Here is an 18,147-nt window from a genome sequence, read left to right as displayed (position 1 = left end):
CGAGGGACCGCACCGATGAGCCGCCAGGTGTGGAGGAGCTCTTGAAGTGTGTGTGTGGGGGGGGGGGTGACACTGATCACCCGTGCCGTGTGGCTGGTGTAATCCGCGTGCATGCAGCTTGGCGGGAGAGGGTGGAAGAGCTGGTCCTTGAAGGACAAGCTGGATTCTTCCATGTCACAGAGGAGGGTAAGGCGCTTCAGCAAAGGATGTGCCGGGGGGCAAAGGGAACCGTGCAATTTATCATGGCTGCTGAGTGGAGGAAAGCCACGTTTGCTAGAGTCGAAGGCAGAGGCCTCCGACTTTGATTCTGTCCCCCAGTAAGGGACCGGCGTGTATGCCAGTGTGCCCAGCGTGTAAGCTATGTATGTACAGCCGTGGTCATGGTCTACATGGTACAAATACGGAATACTTGATAATGGTATGAAAAATTCGTTCGAGTATGCTGGCGCCTCCGTAGGTCATATCGTGTAACCTTCTTGGGCAGTTGCTGACTCGGGTTGGTTTTTACAGCGCGGTGAGCTACTGTATTTTTAGTCCTTTAGAACATGCTGGGAAGTCAGAGAGGTCTCTGGAGAGACAAAGTGGAGGGTGTCGTTAGAGTTGTCTTTCTAGGAAGCTTGCCGTGGGACAAAAACTTCTAGAAGCTGAGAAAACTGAGACGAAAAAGATATTCTGACTTCAAGCAGAGTGATCTCCACTGTAAATAATGTCATCATCTGCCCCTGTTTAGAACCTGCAGTAGTCTAGCCTTTAACTGAGCATCAAATCCAAGTTCATTACACTTCAGTCACACTGGGCATCTTTCCGTTCTGCAGACGAGCCGAGCTCTCAACACCTAGTCCCGGGTTGTTCCCTCTTGTCCCAAGAGTGGAACCACCTACCTTCCAGTTCCTAGTCCTCCTGCCTCTCAGTGTAAATGTGAGCTTCATCGCAGACAGACCTGTTCAGTATGTAAATTAGCTTCTGTTTTCCTCTTTGTAAGAACATGCTTCTTAGTTCCTCTGTTAGGCTTAAGAATTTGTAGTTTATCTGCCTTTTCCACCAGGGCTCACATGGGTTGAATTCTCATGGTGTGCCGGGTATTTTGTAAGCCTTTATGTGTGTTCTCATTGAGCCGCACAGCTGACCTGTGTGGTCTAGGTTATTACAGCTGTTTTGCAAATAAAGACATGAGTCTTGGGTTATGTGATTTGCTCAAGGTCACTTACATGAAGGAGTGGAGTTCAGACAGTCTGGCTCTGAGGTCTCTCCCGATGATGACCTGATGGTACTGCTTTCTACCCTGTGGTTGGGGGTGACTGGTGGGGAACCTCTATACATAGTACTGTGAATATACTTGATGCCTGACGCAGATCCTGGCTCACATTAGGTACTCACTCATTGCACTTGGTGTTGGTGAAGAAATGGAGAGAATTGTTCATCAGGCGTGGTAGGAGCAGTACAGGAGTAGCTTAGAGACGAATGACTCAGTCAGTTTTCTTTAGAGACGAAGTGGGTGCCCCTCACCAAGAATGAAATTATGGGACATAAATGATGTGGTCGAAAAGATTAAGCTGCACGCGGAATTGTGGGAAGATCCTGGAAGATATAGTAACGTATGTATAAGAATTGGGTAAAGAGCCTGGCATAAAACTTGCCATTGGTGCCCTCTTTCATGGTAGGTTCCACATCCAGATGTGCAAGAAAGAACTAGTCACCAGCACCTTCAGTCTCTTAACAGTTTTATCCTCCTAAGTCCCTTTATAATAAATAATCCAACTGAAAAATGAAATAGTGTATTAGGTCTTCCACTTCAGGGCCCCCACCTAGCACAGGAGCACTTAAGTTTATCGAGGGTGGGGATATTGCCTTAGACTGTATGTTAAGAGGTTAGAAAAGCATGTGATTACCCAGGAACTTATTTTAGAATCTCAACCAAATCAGTTTGAAGGTAACGTTGTAGAAACACTCAAATATAACTGTGAACACTGAGTATTGTCTTCATGATTATTTCCTCTCAAGAGAAAGAAGAATGACTGGGAGAGCCAGAGCGAGAGCGAGAGGAAGGGCTCGTGGTCAGGAGGCGCTGCAGCATGTGGGCGCCGCTGCGGTGAGTGCTTCCCCCTTCCTGACAGCGGAGAGCCCGCTGTGTCTGAAAGCACAGCGCTGTTAAGCCTTCGTCAGCTTGCACTGTCAAAAAGAAGTTTAAGGACCGTGTCCCGTGAAGGGACAGGGGCTGAACAAGGAAGCTGACGTTCTGTGTCCTGTGGATATTGGAAGCTGGTGCTTGCCTTCGGCTGGCGACCCTTCTTGAAGAAATTTCTTTCTGAGGATACAATATTTGATTAGTGATTTAGATCCGTTTTGCTTAAATGCCCTAGGCTTGTTTGAGTAGTTACTGCCTCTGAGATCTGTGAGCTTTTGACATAAAAAGCATGCTGTTCTTCATTTGCGCGTAACTGCAGACTCGGCAGCCTGGTTACATTCAGCCTAGGCCCCAGCAGCGACCGGCCGAGGGGGAATTGGTTGGCCGTGGACCACAGAGAGGAACAGTAGGAGCGACAGCCCAGCCACAAGGTGAAGGGAGCGTGAAGAGGCTTCTTGTGTGTGTGTGTGTGTGTGCGCGCGCGCGCGCTTGCAGCGTTAGGTGTGGTTGGTGACCAAAGCTCTGCGTAAAGAAAAGGGACTCCCAGCAGTCCCTGAAAGTGTGGCAGCATCTCCCTCAATCTGCAGCCTGCCCCTGAATGCAGGGCCACAGGATTTCTTTTCTCCTTGGAAATGAACCCCGGCCTACCAGAGCCCCACACTTGCTATTACAAAGCAAATTCTAAACGGATTATAAATTTGCTTATTATGCATGAATCATTTTAGAACATCCTCTTGGCATCATCTTTAGTGACTTCATCAAAGCTGTACCAACTTTTACATTTGTAACTTTGACTTAGAAAACATACTTTCACATGTGTTGTTTTGGTTCATCCTGTTTCTCAGATGCAAAAACTGAGGTCAAAGTTGTGACAGCCAGTAGAGTCAGAACACTGGTTCTGATTTCAAAACTCGTGCTTTTTCGCTGCATTGTTGCGAAAACTAATTAACTGGATGCTTGGTGTAAGATTCTTCTCCAGTTATTAAGTTTGGTTTTGGTATAGGAAAAGCAGACCCATGTATACATAGGGAGAATTAATATAGTCACATTGGCTTTTAAACCCTGGGATGGGCATGGGAAACGGGCAATAAAATAGTGTTGACGCAAAGGGAAAACTAGAAAACAAACCTGGTTCCTTGCTTTATGCTTTGCACTACATTTCCATGTACTCCGAATATTTAGTCATAACCAATGAAATCCATAAAATTAGAAGAAAACATGAGTGAATCTAAAATGAACTTGAGTGGTGTGAATCAAGCTATGACAAATAACGTCCGTGTCAGCAGACAACCTGGAAACTTAAATGATGGAGGAGCTCATTTCTCTGATACACAGAGCAGTCTTATGAATCTGTGATATTAACAAGCTGCTGGCAAAGTGGACAAAGGAAAGGGCAAAGCATTGAAAAATACAAAGGCCAATAAAATGTTAAGCCTTATCATTAAGTTTAAACTGATTTTTTTAAACAGAACAAACATCTGTTTATTCTCCATTTTACTTTTTGCCAATGTTGGCAATTGTAAAACTGGAATTTGTGCTCCCTGTGGGATTGTACTAACTTTTGGATGGCATTTTGTAGTGTGTAGCAGCAGTACACTTTTATTAGCAGTTACATTCATGGTAGTGTACCCAGACACTGGAAACCCCTACCCAATAAGAGGTAAAACCCACTGTACTTTAACAATAGAGTACCATTTAGCCATTTTTAAGAATGTAAAAACTTGACTGAAATGAAAGCAACTTGTAAAACAGCTTTGTATTTTTAGTAAATATGTGTTATGTGTATGTATATATTTTCTGTATAGAAAATTTTGAGGAAAAATACATTAGTGGTTAATACTGCTTCATTTGAAGAATCTATTAGAAGACAAGGGGCCTTTTATTTGTTGCTTTGTGTATCTAATTACATCTGTTGCTTTTGTGGTACTACAGGATGTTTCAAACTTCAAAGTGCCTGATGACAATTCTTTTACGGGAATTAATCTCCTTAAATTTATAGGATTTTATCCAGTCACTTTGTCTAGATGCCTCAGTTCTTTCTTTTTTAAATTACCCATTTAATCCAAAAAGTGAGCAGGGGGGTACAATCTGTTCTATTAGAATAAATATATCACAGTAAATTACAAATGTTTCTAATAATAGAAACTTGCATGAGTTTTAAATATACAAGCCAAGTGAGAATTCTGTATCCAGCATTATAGCAGGCTAGATATCCTCCAACTAAACACCTTTAATGTGCTAAATTTTAAAATATCTTTTTAAAATTCATCTGATCTGGCTAGAGAGTTGGAAAATCTTCAGAGGCCAGAAATGACAAGAATAAATCCCAAGTGGGAATCAAGTGATGAAACCAGTGACTCCAAAAATCACCTCCAGGTCACTTGCTTTTATTATTTTTCCCCAGTTTTATTGAGGAAATAATTGACATATATCACTGTCTAAGTTTAAGGCATACAGCATGATGGTTTGATTTACATGTATTGTGAAATGATTACCACATTAGGTTCTCCTAACACCCATCTTCTGATAAAGATACCATCAAAAGAAAAGAGGAAGAAAATTTTCTCCTTGTATGAGAACTCTTCGGATTCACTCCCATAATAAGTTTCCTGTATATCATTACAGCAGTGTTAGCTATAGTCATCATGTTGTGTATTATATCTCTAGTACTTATTTATCTTATGACTGCAAGTTTGTACTTTCAGACGCTTTCCTCCAATTCTCCCTTCCCTACCCTCTGCCTCTGGTAACAAGTCTGATCTCTGTTTCTGTGAGTTTGGTTTTGGGGTTGGTTTTTTCTGTTTGTTTTTAGATTCCACATGTAAGCGAGATCATACAGTAATTTGTCTTTCTCTGTCTGACTGATTTCACTTAGGATAATGCCCTCAGGGCCCATCCATGTTGTCACAAGTGGTCGGGTTTCCTGTTTTTATTATTTCCTGAATAATAATCCATTATATATATGCACCACAAACTCTTTAATCCATTCATCCATCAATGGACAACTGAAGTTGTTTCCATGTCCTGGCTATTGTCAGTAATGCTGCTGCCAACATGGGGGTGCAGATATCTTTTTGAGTGAGTATTTTCGTTTCCTTTGGATATATTTCCAGAAGTGGGATTGCTGGATCATATGGTGGTCCTATTTTTAATTTTTTAAGGAGCCTCCATACTCTTTTCCATAGTGGCCGCACCAATTTAAAATTCCGCCAGCAGTGCACGGGGATTCTCTTTTCTCCTCATCCATGCCAGCATATGTTATCGTTATCCTTTTGATGATGGCCATTCTAAACAGGTGTGAGGTGATAGCTCATTGTGGATTTAATTTGTATTTCCCTAATGACTAGTGATGTTGAGCATCTTTTCATGTACCTATTAGTCTTTCATATATTTTCTTTGGAGAAATGTCTGTTCAGGTCTTTTGCCTGTTTTTTAAATTGGCTTATTTGGTTTTTTGCTATTGAGTTGTATGAGTTCTTCATATATTTTGGATATTAACCCCTTATCATATGTAAAGTTTGCAAATATTTTTCCCATTCTGTAGGTTGTATTTTCACCTTGTTGATGGTTTCTTTTGCTGTCCAGAAGTTTTTTATAGTCCCACCTGTTTATTTTCTATTTTGTTGCTTGTGCTTTAGGTGTCATATCTTAAAAAAAAAAAAAAAAAAATCATTACCAAGATCCCGTGTCAAGGAGCTTTTTGTTTTGTTTGTTTTATTTTGTTCTAGGAGTTTAATGGTTTCAGGTCTTACATTTAAGTCTTTAATCTATTTCAAGCTAATTTTTGTAAGTGGTGTAAGATAGGGGTCCAGTTTCACTCTTTTACATATGAATATCCAATTATCCCAGCACCATTTATTGAAGAGACTGTCTTTTTTTTTTTTTAACATCTTTATTGGAGTATAATTGCTTTACAGTGTTGTGTTAGTTTCTGCTGTGCAACAAAGTGAATCAGCTGTACGTATACATATATCCCCATATCCCCTCCCTCTTGCGTCTCCCTCCCTCACGCCAGTCAGAATGATCATCATCAAAAAATCTACAAACAGTAAATGCTGGAGAGGGTGAGGAGAAAAGGGAGCCCTCTTGCACTGTTGGTGGGAATGTAAATTGATACAGCCACTACGGAGAACAGTATGGAGGTTCCTTAAAAAACTAAAAATAGAACTACCATATGACCCAGCAATCCCACTACTGGGCATATACCCAGAGAAAACCATAATTCAAAGAGACTGTCTTTTTTTCCATTGAATATTATTGGTTCCTTTGTCAGATATGAGTTGACCATGTATTCCTGGGTTTATTTCCGGGCTCTTGATTCTGTTTCATTGGTCTGTGTGTCTGTTTTTGTGCCGGTATCATACTGTTTTGATTACTGCACCTTTATAGTATAGCTTGAAATCAGGAAGTGTGATGCCTTTTGCTTTGTTCTTGACAGTTCTTTTGAAACTTAGAATATTTGACATGTGCAGCTGTGTTCAACAGAGCAAAATTTCATTGAATTAAAACTCTGGGCAAAAAGATGCGCTGAAGCTGTTTCTTAAAAAACATATCCTTATTATTGCAGCATTAAAATGCAAATAAAATTTCTGGAAATGCTTAAATCTAAACATTCTTTGTATCGATCTTCACTAATACTTTTTTAACAGTTCTTATGAATTTAAATTTACTTCTGTGAAACTCAGTTCCCTACCTATGAAAAGGTATATGTTGTACCTTTATAGATGAGGGCCACTGTGAGCATCAAATGATACTCAGGATCACAAATGCAAGGCCTGGTTTTACCACCTTTCACGGGTCTTGTATGTGTTATATCTGAGAATTGCTTCTCACAGCAAATATTCAAGGATCTACTGTGTTTTAGAAATTAAAATGACGACCTTAACAGATTTATCGTTGATGAGCCCTTGTTTGAGACCTCGATTTTTCACTCTGTGAAGGGGGATAGGGTTCCATTGCAGGACTCTTAAATAGAACAGCAGCATGATCGATCGGATTCGTGTTTTTAATAAAGCACTCTGGCAGCTGCGTGGAAGGGGAATTAGCAAGGTTTCCAGTTGTATCCATTTTGAAACGTGTCATCTTTCTAGACTGACAGTTAATCAAGTTTTGGCTAAAGTATTAATAATAGCGGTGCTATATGTAGAGAGGGGAGCAAACTTCATCGTCGTTTATATTCAGAAACTTGCAATCAGGTTTTCACATCCAGAACTGATATTTTTTTAAGAGAAACTCAAAAATTTTTCAGGGAAAAATTCCGATCAAACCTTTATGACCTGTTGTTGCTATCAGGTTAGATTCAGTATACCTGACCTTTGTTAATGTAATTAAACCATGGATACCTTAGGCTGAAAGACTTTGGGATAAAAAGTTCACCAAGGGAGACAAATATAAACAGTTACATATTAAAAGACTTTTAAAATAGAGCCCCTGAAAATCATGAGGCAGGCACAAGAACCAACATATTTAGCAGTACCTTTAAAGCACCTTATAAAAGAAGTTCTCATTTAAAACTTACTCCATCCTGTAAAATTTATTATAATCAATTTTTCAGGTGAAGAAATTGAAGCTCACATTAAAATAACTGATATGTTTTGTTTAAGCTGTGTTACTTCTCCTCCAGAAGCTGGCCGTTCTGGGCTAGTTCTGGCATTTGTGGTCAGAAGAGAACTGGGCTCTCATCCTTTCGTTCTCTCCTCCCAAGTCCATGACCTCTGTCATTAAGACTTACGTTTTGTTCAGAATGTCTGCTTGAGCTCCCTCCTGCCATCACATCCAGATTCCAGGCAAGATTGGCAGCTAGGGGCATGGACAACAGAAAAGCCAGCTATTGACTCCCCTGTGGTGCTTTCCCAGACATTTCATCCAGTAATTTCTGCATAAGTCTCTTAGGCCCTCCTTACCTGCAAGGAAAGTGGAAATTCTAGTCTTCTAGCTGTATTACTCCCAAAATAAACTTTTAAAAGAAGAATGAAAGATTGGTTATTGGGTAGTCAGTAGTCTCTGCTACACAAGATAACATGCATATTAACTGAAAGCTAGATCTTAACACTTGACTACAAAGCCCATGTTCATTCTTTGGCCCACGTCATACTATTGATATGAGATACTTCATAATATATTTCATGCAAATTAAAGGACTTAATGATTTAGCATATTTTAGCCACAGCTTTTGCAAGTAAGCATGAACTGATAGCTAACCTATCCCAGTAGATGTGTATCATGGCCACGGGATACACACAGGCCCATCCCATCTGTTCTGCTGGCTCGTAAGGGAAATTAGTGAGGAAATTACATTTTAGACTTAACGTTTTCTAATTCAGGTTGCACATTTAAATCATATGAACTACCAATTCCTACAGCTATAATTACATCATAAAAATTGTGAAAAATACTGATATTAAGGCCCACAGGTGGTTATCAGACCTAGAGACAGAAAAATAATTACCCAGTCAATAAACATGTGCTCCTAAGTTCTTGAATCACTCCAGTTGTCTTGATCTTGTAAAGGTATATATGTCTTGTGAGGGAGCTGAGTTTGCCTAGGGCAGTGACAAGAAGGGCTTCACAGAAGAGGTTATGGCTGAGAAGTTGTTCTCTCCTTTGCCTGGCAGTTACCTGAAACATTCTGATGGGATTGTTACACACTACCTTTAGCACCTCAGGAGCCTTTGGGTTTCATGTAGTAGAGTACTTTGGGAATCGTCATTCTTTATTTCATGCTGCGTATTACTTAGATGTCATTTTTTTCTTGTTTTTCCTTTTTTTTTTTTTTTTTAAGAACTCCAGATATCTGCTGGATTTCAGGAATTATCATTAGCAGACAGAGGAGGTCGTCGTAGAGACTTTCATGATCTCGGTGTGAATACAAGACAGAACCTAGATCATGTGAAAGAATCAAAAACAGGTAGGTTATTTCTTAAGAGTACAGTTTTCAAGTACACAGGACAGTGAATTGAAGCACTTTAATTTCGGTATTTATTTGTACGGTGCATTACTAGGGTGAAGGAGCACATTTGGTCAAGGATTTTGCATGGATGGCTTTTCCATTTTCCTCTCTCCCTTTTGGTTTTGACATAGGTTATAGATGTCATTAGCTGCACTGAAATGTTGTTTTATTACATAGACCACTTTTTTCATTTAAAGCTTTTTGCTGTAAAGAGATTTCATTGGTTTGGTTATAAATTACTCAGCCTAGGGAGGATTTATTTCTAAATGGATGCTTGTAGTAATTTACCTAAGTAGAATAGTCTCCAGAGTCAGATGTCTGAGAACTTTTGTGTTGTCTGCTGCTTTTAACCCCTTGTTTACAGGACTGTGTCTGCCTTGTCATGGCAGTGAAGATTTCAAGGAAGAGTAAACTTGATATTTCATTAATTGAATGTGACTTACTTTTACAGGTTCCTCAGGTATTATAGTAAGGCTAAGCACTAACCATTTTCGATTGACGTCCCGTCCCCAGTGGGCCTTATATCAGTATCACATTGACTATAGCCCATCAATGGAAGCCAGAAGACTCCGCTCAGCTCTTCTGTTTCAACATGAAGATTTAATCGGAAGGTGTCACGCTTTTGATGGAACAATATTATTTTTACCTAAAAGACTACAGCACAAGGTTATTTCAGTTGTCGGGTTGGGGAGAGGGAGATGGGGAGTTCTACCTCAAAGCTAAACTGCCACAGTCTGGGGTAGCTTTAGAGAAACCCCAGTGGTCTCCTGTCTGTTAGGACTTGTAATACACCCATGGGTGCATTTGGCATTATTATACCATTCTCAGATCCACCTGAGTGACTTAATGATTACAATCAAATAATAATAAGGCGCTTAATCACTCTTTTCTCATACCCATTCTGTTACTCTTTTCTCATAGTCATTCTTTTTTTTTAATTTAAAACTTTTCCATACTTTTCATTGTTGCCTTATTCAACAGGCTTATGTGATTGGCCCTATTTTAACAAAATTAAAAGTTTGGTTTTCCACCACTCTGGCTTCAGGTTACTGAAGTTTTTAGTCAGACCCGAAATGGAGAGCATGTGAAGATAACAATCACCTTGACAAATGAACTCCCACCTACATCACCAACTTGTCTGCAGTTTTATAATATTATTTTCAGGAGGTATGTTGGTATTTTTTAACATTTTATTAAGAAATTTTAAACATAATCAGAAGTTGAAAGACATGTACAATAAGTACCTGTATACTTAGTGCCTAGATTTTACAATGGTTGGTTAGGATCATTGGGTTACCCTGAGTTTTAATCGTTTTTAGGTGTGGTGTACTGGTATAAATCTCATTTATTTGCTTTAAGCAAGCGTCATGTCTTTCACTTCCCCATTTGTGTTGAGATTAGATCTTTCAAATCCCATTTGAGCTTATGTTAAGAGCACACATCCTCTCAGCACTTTAACTTTATATTCCTTCTCTCCCACAGGGGGTGCCAATTCAGAAAGCAGGACAGGGTTTAGGTCTGTTCCGATTTACTTCTTCCGTCGCAGGACACGTACAGTGCGTGCTCCATGATTGGCTTTCAGTGTGGGTGCTGTGTTTTCCAAACCCAAAGTTGTTGGACACAAGTTCTGTGAAGGCCCCCCGCCCCTGCCATCCCCCTGCTGAGTGGGAAGCAATCTGGATGAGCCTGAGCTTGGCATGAGCATAGTGAGACGTAATTCTTGGATTTGTAATTTACCTAAGTTGCTCATGAGATAACCTGTCACTGACTCATTTCGGTGGATACTTGTCTGAATTAATGTAATGGAAGATTTATTTTTCTGTAAATGATGGGTTGGCAAACTTTTTTTTGCAAAGGACCAGATAGTAAACATGTTAGGTTTTGCAGGCCATGTGGTCTGTGTCTCAACTATTCAACTCTGCTGTTGAAGCACAGAAACAGTCATAGGACATATATGATCATGGCTGTGTTCCAATAAAGCTTTACTGATGGACACTGAAATTTGAGTTTCACATAATTCATGCATCATTAATCTTTTGATTTTTTTTCCAGACCTTTAAAAAATGTAAAAAGAAAAAATAGCTCCTAGGCCATACGGCAGGTAGGCTGGATGTGGCCCCCCTATGAGCCATAGTTCGCCAACTCCTGCTCTAAACAACATGCCATTGTGATTGTAGTATTAGAGATACTGAGCAATATTCATTTCTCTATTCTGACCTTTCAAATTCTAGGCTTTTAAAGATCATGAATTTGCAGCAGATTGGACGGAATTATTATAACCCAAGTGACCCAATTGATATTCCAAATCATAGGTTTGTATGAAGTGGAAAGTCTCTGTTCCTTAGGTTTAATCACAGACTTTGATAGCGATGCTCTGTTTTGAAATGATCAGATTTACTGTGGCTGCTAGTGGTACCCATCACATTAAGTGAGCATTTAACCTGGCTTAAACAATAAAGGAGACATCCCAGAATATTTGGATTTTAAAAAATCATGTGATATTTATTTGTCATGGGGGAAAAGCATAAAGAGTTGTCCAACACAAAGTTTGTATTTGCTCTTAGGTAACAAAATTCATCAGCTAGTGACGATTGCTTCAAAAGTTACTGCAGTGTATCAGGATTGCAGCTCAAGTGGTTTAGGTTTATTATAATAAACGTAGATGCTTTCAATTAGATTTTTCAAGTCTTAGATCAATATAAATAATAAAATTTAATAAAGTTAGCGTACTAAATTTAAAATGGAACTTATAAAGTTATTATATTATTATAAACATTCATTGTTGAAGATCTTAAAAAGATCGGTCTTTATCTGGAACCCTGTAAAACCTGAAGCTAAGTAAATGTACTCAAAGACTTGTACTGTTGACCCAGTTAATAAATGTAAAAACCATAACTTGATACATACAAAACATGTTTGGATATTCATAGAGGTTACTTCATGGCATTCATTGTCTTTGACAGGTTGGTGATTTGGCCTGGCTTCACTACTTCTATTCTTCAGTATGAAAATAACATCATGCTTTGCACTGATGTCAGTCATAAAGTCCTTCGAAATGAAACTGTTTTAGATTTCATGTTCAACTTGTTTCATCAAACTGAAGAACATAAATTTCAAGAACAAGTTTCTAAAGAGCTGATAGGTTTAATTGTTCTCACCAAGTAAGGCTTTTAATAACGCAAAATAATTTTACAAGTCTGAAGATATTGCGGCCTTCTAGTCCTGTAATGTTAGATGGAGGGAAAGTAGGGTTTAAAGTTGAGAGGTGGGAATAACACAAAAACAGGGGAGGGATATTTATAACCTTTCTCAAGAACAAAAGTTTTGGGGGAACATACTCATCTTAAAAGGAGAAATAGCCAATGATGTCTATTCTTTTTAGTTTTAATTTTATTTTCTAATAGTTTAGTTAACTTCCCCATCTGTCTAGTGTATAGAATGGTCTTTAAGAAATTGTTTTCCCTTTATCTTTCCATAATATTGTCTGTTACCAAATGATTTGAAATTTTATTTTTTAGAGAGTACATAGTGTCTAGCCTCTCTTTTTGATAACATTTCTACATATTTTAATCAAATACCAATAAAATCTCCACGCCACAGGTATAACAATAAAACATACAGAGTGGATGATATTGACTGGGACCAGAATCCAAAGAGTACCTTTAAGAAAGCAGATGGCTCTGAGGTCAGCTTCTTAGAGTACTACAGGAAGGTGAGATGCTAACGTGGAGTTTCGTCTTTGTGATGTGAAGTACTCAGACCTTAGGAGGAATCTGAAACACCTTCAGTGGAATTTTCTGACAGGTGTACGTACGGAACAAGTTGCTTTTGAAGCTGTCGATAAATGTGTTTATTAAGGCGGTCACAGCATAGTTAGCTCGTTAGCAAAGGAGCTGTGCCCTGTCCTGGTTCCTTTCCCGCGGTAGAATACAAGGTTACAGTTGAACCTCAGCATGTGGAGGACAAGTAGGAAAACAGTACAAGTTAACAGTTTAGCGTGCTGTCTCTTATTCTGTAGCCAGCACTTTTTTTAAACTTCATCTGGCAGCGTGGGCTAAAGATCTTTGAACCCTTAGCATCCGTTGTGATAAATCTTCAAATGGGTCAACTCTTACTTTTGTTTTACATGCTGACAGAGTGAGACAGACTTGTCTCATGTGGGCTAGATCAGGTTATTGGGTGGCCCCCAGCCCCAGTTTTATAAAGATGATTCTAGCTGTCGGCACAGCGGTCACTAAACTGACAAAGACACGAGAGACAAATAGCAAGAAAGAGCAGCCACTGACTGGAAGAGAATCGGATGTTTCTCCGGGAAGGCATCGGAGCGTTGCTGTAGTGTTCAGCGATAAGCAGATCTGCCCCTGTATCCTCAGAAGGTCACATCCCATTTGATGTGCTGTTGAAAGTGCAGGAAAAGTATTTAAAGAAAACACATTCATTAAAATCTTAAAACCTGTCTTTGAAGTGCTAAAATTTATTTCATTTTTTTCCTACTTTCTCTAGATTATTGCCTTTTTCTAAAAAGTGGAGTAAATGAACTATTATGTGTTTATATTTTGTGTCAAAAGTATACATCCGACTAGTGACCTTTGAAATGTCTTTTTCCTGAATATCTACTGTTGCCTGATCTTCAGCTGCTCTGCTGTGAGTGAGAAGATCAGATACCACTCTGGAGGGAAACGATTCTCTGAGAAGTCCCATTAAGAACTGGTCTTAATTCTGGGCAAAATGAAAACAGGCCAAGGGTCATTTCAGCTTGATTTCCCTACTGCTGTTTTCCACCTCTGAAAACTCCTTGAGGACTCCAGCCATGTTTAACCTAGATTCTTCTGGGTGTCAGAGGTTACCATGAGAAATGAGTTTTGGCATTTTTCTGTAGTTCATGTTAATAATCACGACCAGAGATGGGAATAATTGGTATATACCAACAGCAAATATAAAGAGGACACAGTTGAAAGTTTGATTTAAACCTGAAGCGAAGTCAGGGAAGATTCTCCCCTCCTCTGACCAGTATTGAATCTTACATGCCTGCTTATTCTTCCTTAAGGGACCTTCTAAATGCTGGCGTACTTAAAGGTTCTGCCTCAGGTCCCTAGTTACTGTATATTTATACTCTCCAGGTGATCTCCAGTCTATGCTAAGACTTCACACATGATGTGTTAACAATTCTCAGGTTTCTAGCTCTAGCCCTAGGCATGTCTAAACCTACTTGTTCTGAATATTTGGATGTCTCAGAGATGCCTTAGCTGTGACCAACACTGAACATGTGATATCCCCCTAACCTGGCCCCTGTGCGGTGCTCTTCACCGGAGCAGGGAACACCGCTTCCACCAAGTCAGGAATTTTATAGTTTATATACGCCCTAGTGCCTAAGTACGCACTCAGGTATTTGTGCGAACAGGTGAATGATGGATAATTCAAACCTCAGATCACCATGCTTTGTATAACTTACCTTGTGTAACTAATTGTCAGATCCTATCACCTGCCTTGCTTATCTGAAACGCCTTCATCTTTCTCCGTTTCTAAGTGACCGCCACCCCTGTCTAGGCCCCGTTTCTCTCTCTCACTCAGCTGGTCTCTGAGTTTTCATTTCTTAGGTTTCTGATCCCTTTCCAAACTCATACACGTCTGATGTGACTCTTTCTACCCAAAGTAATTCAGTGGCTTCCCGTTGCTCCTGTGTCTTGTTAATAAGCACGTTTTTCCTTAGCCGGTGAAACCCTGAGTGATGCAGCCGCTGTGTGTCCTCATCTTGTCACTTGCCCGGCCGTCTTATCCAACCCCGGGGCTCCCTCTGCCTGACAGCGCGCGCTCTGCATGCTTGACTCGTGCTCTCAGGCTGACATCTCAGCTTAGGTTGCTTCTTCAGGGAAGATTTCTGTCACAACCAGGGATAAAGGTGTCTAGTAGATCGAATTAATCAGAAGGGGTGGGCTTGAAATATTTGAAAGAATCAAGGTATTCTTAGAACTTCCTAGCAGAAATGGAGTTTTAGTAATAAGTGATGGCTTCGTTCTTGTATACTGAAGATAATATCTGGGAAACACTCAGTGGGAGAGAAGGGCCTTTGGAAGGGAAGATCATGGTCAATCACTTTTAAAAAGAAAAGGTTTAACAGTAGTATGGAACAGAAATGAAAGTGCTAGTTTTTCATATGCAGGGGAAAATGTTAAAAGAACTGGCAGGAAATCCCACAGCTCTGTAATTAAGAACTGTGCATGGAAGGCCCTTTGGTGACACAGAGAATAGGAACACTTCTGAAGTTACTACCACGTTTCTAGCTGTGTGTGTAGCCAAGTACATGACGTGTAAGCAGGGTGACTGTTAATAGACCCGCAATAAAGTAGTGTGATGAATAAGTAGTATAGATAAATAGAGCAGAGGTCAGATGTGCATGTTCTACTTGGAATTTTCTTGTCTGAAATGAAAGCTTTTCCGTGGGTGGTTGGTAAAGAGTTGAATGTAGGACAAAGTCAGTGACAGGCTAGAAGTCATGGTCTCTTAATTCATGATGATAGATGGCCAGGACCTTGACTGTACGATAGGAAGAAGGAACGGGCAGGTACCATAGTCTCCTGAGAGGCCAAGACTCAGGAAATGGCCACGACGGTATTACTACCTTGTCTGCTTAGTGGAGATGTGATTGTTTTAAAGATAAAAAGTTAGAACTGAATTAACCAGGTTAGTAAAAGATGGTGGGAGAGGATACAAGAGATGATGGAAAGAGGGTCTCTAAGACACAGGGCCAGAAGCTCTAGGGAAGACAACTTGAGAGAAGTCTGCGCGGTCTCGAATCGCAGAGCTGAGCTGGAGGCCAGAGAGCCGTCTCGCACGTTCGTCAGATACTAAGCGTCAACATGTTTGGTCTCTTTACGGGTTGTAAAAACTTACCCTAGATAGTGATTACATGTGGGGAATCTTAATACCACTAAATGGAAGTTCAGCTTCAAAGCAGAAACGTTCCCTGATTAAAAATGTCCCCTAGTGTGCAAGCCTCCTCCCTGGCACCGTTTATTCTCACAGTGAGACGACTTTCACAAGCTAGTCCTCACTATAATAAGAGTAGTTTTAGGGGAATTGCACTGTGGTGAAGACTTGGAGTTACACAGACTACTGTTTCTAAACCAAGAGGGCAAAAAATGAAGTAAATAGAACTGTGACTGCAAGTCACAACTTAGAGCCTTACTGACCTTGACCGTCTGCGTTTTTAGGAGAAAAGATGAGGTGCTCAGCAGAGCGTATGAATCCCAACCTGGGTAGTAGGATTAAAAGGACAATTTTTATACTTGGAAACTGATACTAGCCGTGCTGTGGGCATCAGTTCTTAATGTTAAAGAGAAACTTTTATTGTCCATTACAAAATGACATGTGACTGAAGGCATTCACTGTGAACAGGGATACTTTCTTCCCTTGAATAGCAATATAACCAAGAAATCACCGACTTGAAACAACCAGTTCTGGTCAGTCAGCCGAAGAGAAGGAGAGGCCCTGGAGGCACGTTACCAGGCCCTGCGATGCTGATCCCCGAGCTCTGCTACCTCACAGGTACCGCTGACTTTTCTTTACTGGAATGAAACCACGGAGCTTGTTTCCCCGTCTGTTCTAGAAGTCACTAAACATTCCTTCACACCCTCCGTCCCCTCAAAAGCCCTTAAAGCTGCTTTGTCTCCTCGGAATTCTTTTACTCACCACCACCCGACACTCCAGATACTTAGACACGATTCTTGTTTCTTTAACCGTATCCCTTTAAACGTTTTGTTTAAAGGTCTAACTGATAAAATGCGGAATGATTTTAATGTGATGAAAGACTTGGCTGTTCATACAAGACTAACTCCAGAACAAAGGCAGCGTGAAGTAGGAAGACTGATTGATTACATTCATAAGTAAGTCATCTATGCTTCACTGGGGTATGGTTTCAATTCTTTATTTTACGTGGATTTGGAGGAGTGACAGAAGGGAATTTTGTTTCGCTTTGTATTTGCAGTATTCAGGGTGGGTTCTTCATGTTTCTAAGTGACGCTGCTGTTTGCCAGGGAATAATTAAGTTAAACCTTGTAGCCTGTGGTATTTCTAATTCTTCTGTTAGAAAAAGAATAGAATAGAAAGCAAAAGTGTTTGGGACAAGTCTATTTTTTTCTCTTTGTTATACCACTGTGTTTACTTTGAGGAGGAGATAGTTTGGGCATCAGGAATTTTAAATGAAATGATATCATGAAGGGAAACATGGCTGTGATGAGAGAAAAAGAGATTGTACGTCTGGGTTTCCTGGCATTCTCGGTAGGCTTTTTAGTCCTGAGAGAAACCTGTTGTAGGTTGCAGTGGGTCTCTCTTTGCCTGTGTGCACTAGTTCTTGTTCCGTTTCTTTACATTTAGCGGTATGTAAATATGTTAAATTTACAGAGACGATAACGTGCAGAGGGAGCTTCGAGACTGGGGTCTGAGCTTTGACTCCAACTTACTGTCCTTCTCAGGAAGAATCTTGCAAGCAGAAAAGATCCATCAAGGTGGAAGAACAGTAAGGCAGTTCTTAAAGTTGTCCGTCCAATCAGATTTGGGTTAGACTCACAGTAGACCACGCAGGGATAACATGCCCTAGTTCCACGCCAGGCCGGTCCTCTCCTCCCCGAGCACCGCCACTGTCGACTGATGTGAGCACAGAGGAGGCGAAGCCTGTAGCTTGGTCCTCAGACCGTCCGTGAGACTTAGCTAAAAGGTGGCTTAATTTTTTAAAATAAGCTAAATTACTTAAATTAAGGTATAGTAGAAGTCTAAGTATCTGAATGGGTTGATATTTCGTCTGCCACTAAAGTGATCTTTTACAGGAAAAGCTCCCAATTTATTTGGCTTGATTTTTGCGTGGACCACTTGTTTGTTAGGGATCTATATTAAATATTGTGATGTCTTTTATATTTTATCTTCAGAAAAGGAAAGCAAGTATTCAAAAAATATGTTTCTGTGTAACTGAAGCACTACAAGTACCAAAATTTTAAAAATCCTTTTGTAAAAAGCTGTGCTCTTCTGTCTTCTAAATGTTCTATGAATAACAACCTAATCATGTAGCTTAATACTTTAA

The 18,147-nt window shown here is 40.0% G+C and overlaps 1 protein-coding gene across 1 annotated transcript in view; it reads left to right on the top strand.

The window, feature by feature from the left end:
- Positions 1 to 2,010: 2,010 nt before the first annotated feature.
- The window catches only part of PIWIL1 (piwi like RNA-mediated gene silencing 1), a 34,774-nt gene continuing 18,637 nt past the window's right edge, over positions 2,011 to 18,147 (top strand). Inside the window, exons 1-11 of the mRNA XM_036823585.1 lie at positions 2,011 to 2,089; positions 2,445 to 2,556; positions 8,907 to 9,032; positions 9,526 to 9,740; positions 10,120 to 10,241; positions 11,306 to 11,386; positions 12,038 to 12,235; positions 12,675 to 12,786; positions 16,493 to 16,619; positions 16,840 to 16,957; positions 17,475 to 17,589. Of these exons, the coding sequence (XP_036679480.1) occupies positions 2,012 to 2,089; positions 2,445 to 2,556; positions 8,907 to 9,032; positions 9,526 to 9,740; positions 10,120 to 10,241; positions 11,306 to 11,386; positions 12,038 to 12,235; positions 12,675 to 12,786; positions 16,493 to 16,619; positions 16,840 to 16,957; positions 17,475 to 17,589 (1,404 nt within the window). The 5' untranslated portion in view covers position 2,011. The remainder of the gene's footprint in view (positions 2,090 to 2,444; positions 2,557 to 8,906; positions 9,033 to 9,525; positions 9,741 to 10,119; positions 10,242 to 11,305; positions 11,387 to 12,037; positions 12,236 to 12,674; positions 12,787 to 16,492; positions 16,620 to 16,839; positions 16,958 to 17,474; positions 17,590 to 18,147) is intronic.

Source organism: Balaenoptera musculus, chromosome 14 (assembly GCF_009873245.2).
Source record: "Balaenoptera musculus isolate JJ_BM4_2016_0621 chromosome 14, mBalMus1.pri.v3, whole genome shotgun sequence".
NCBI classification, from domain to species: Eukaryota; Metazoa; Chordata; class Mammalia; order Artiodactyla; family Balaenopteridae; genus Balaenoptera; species Balaenoptera musculus.
This window is presented reverse-complemented; position numbering and strand designations above follow the sequence as displayed.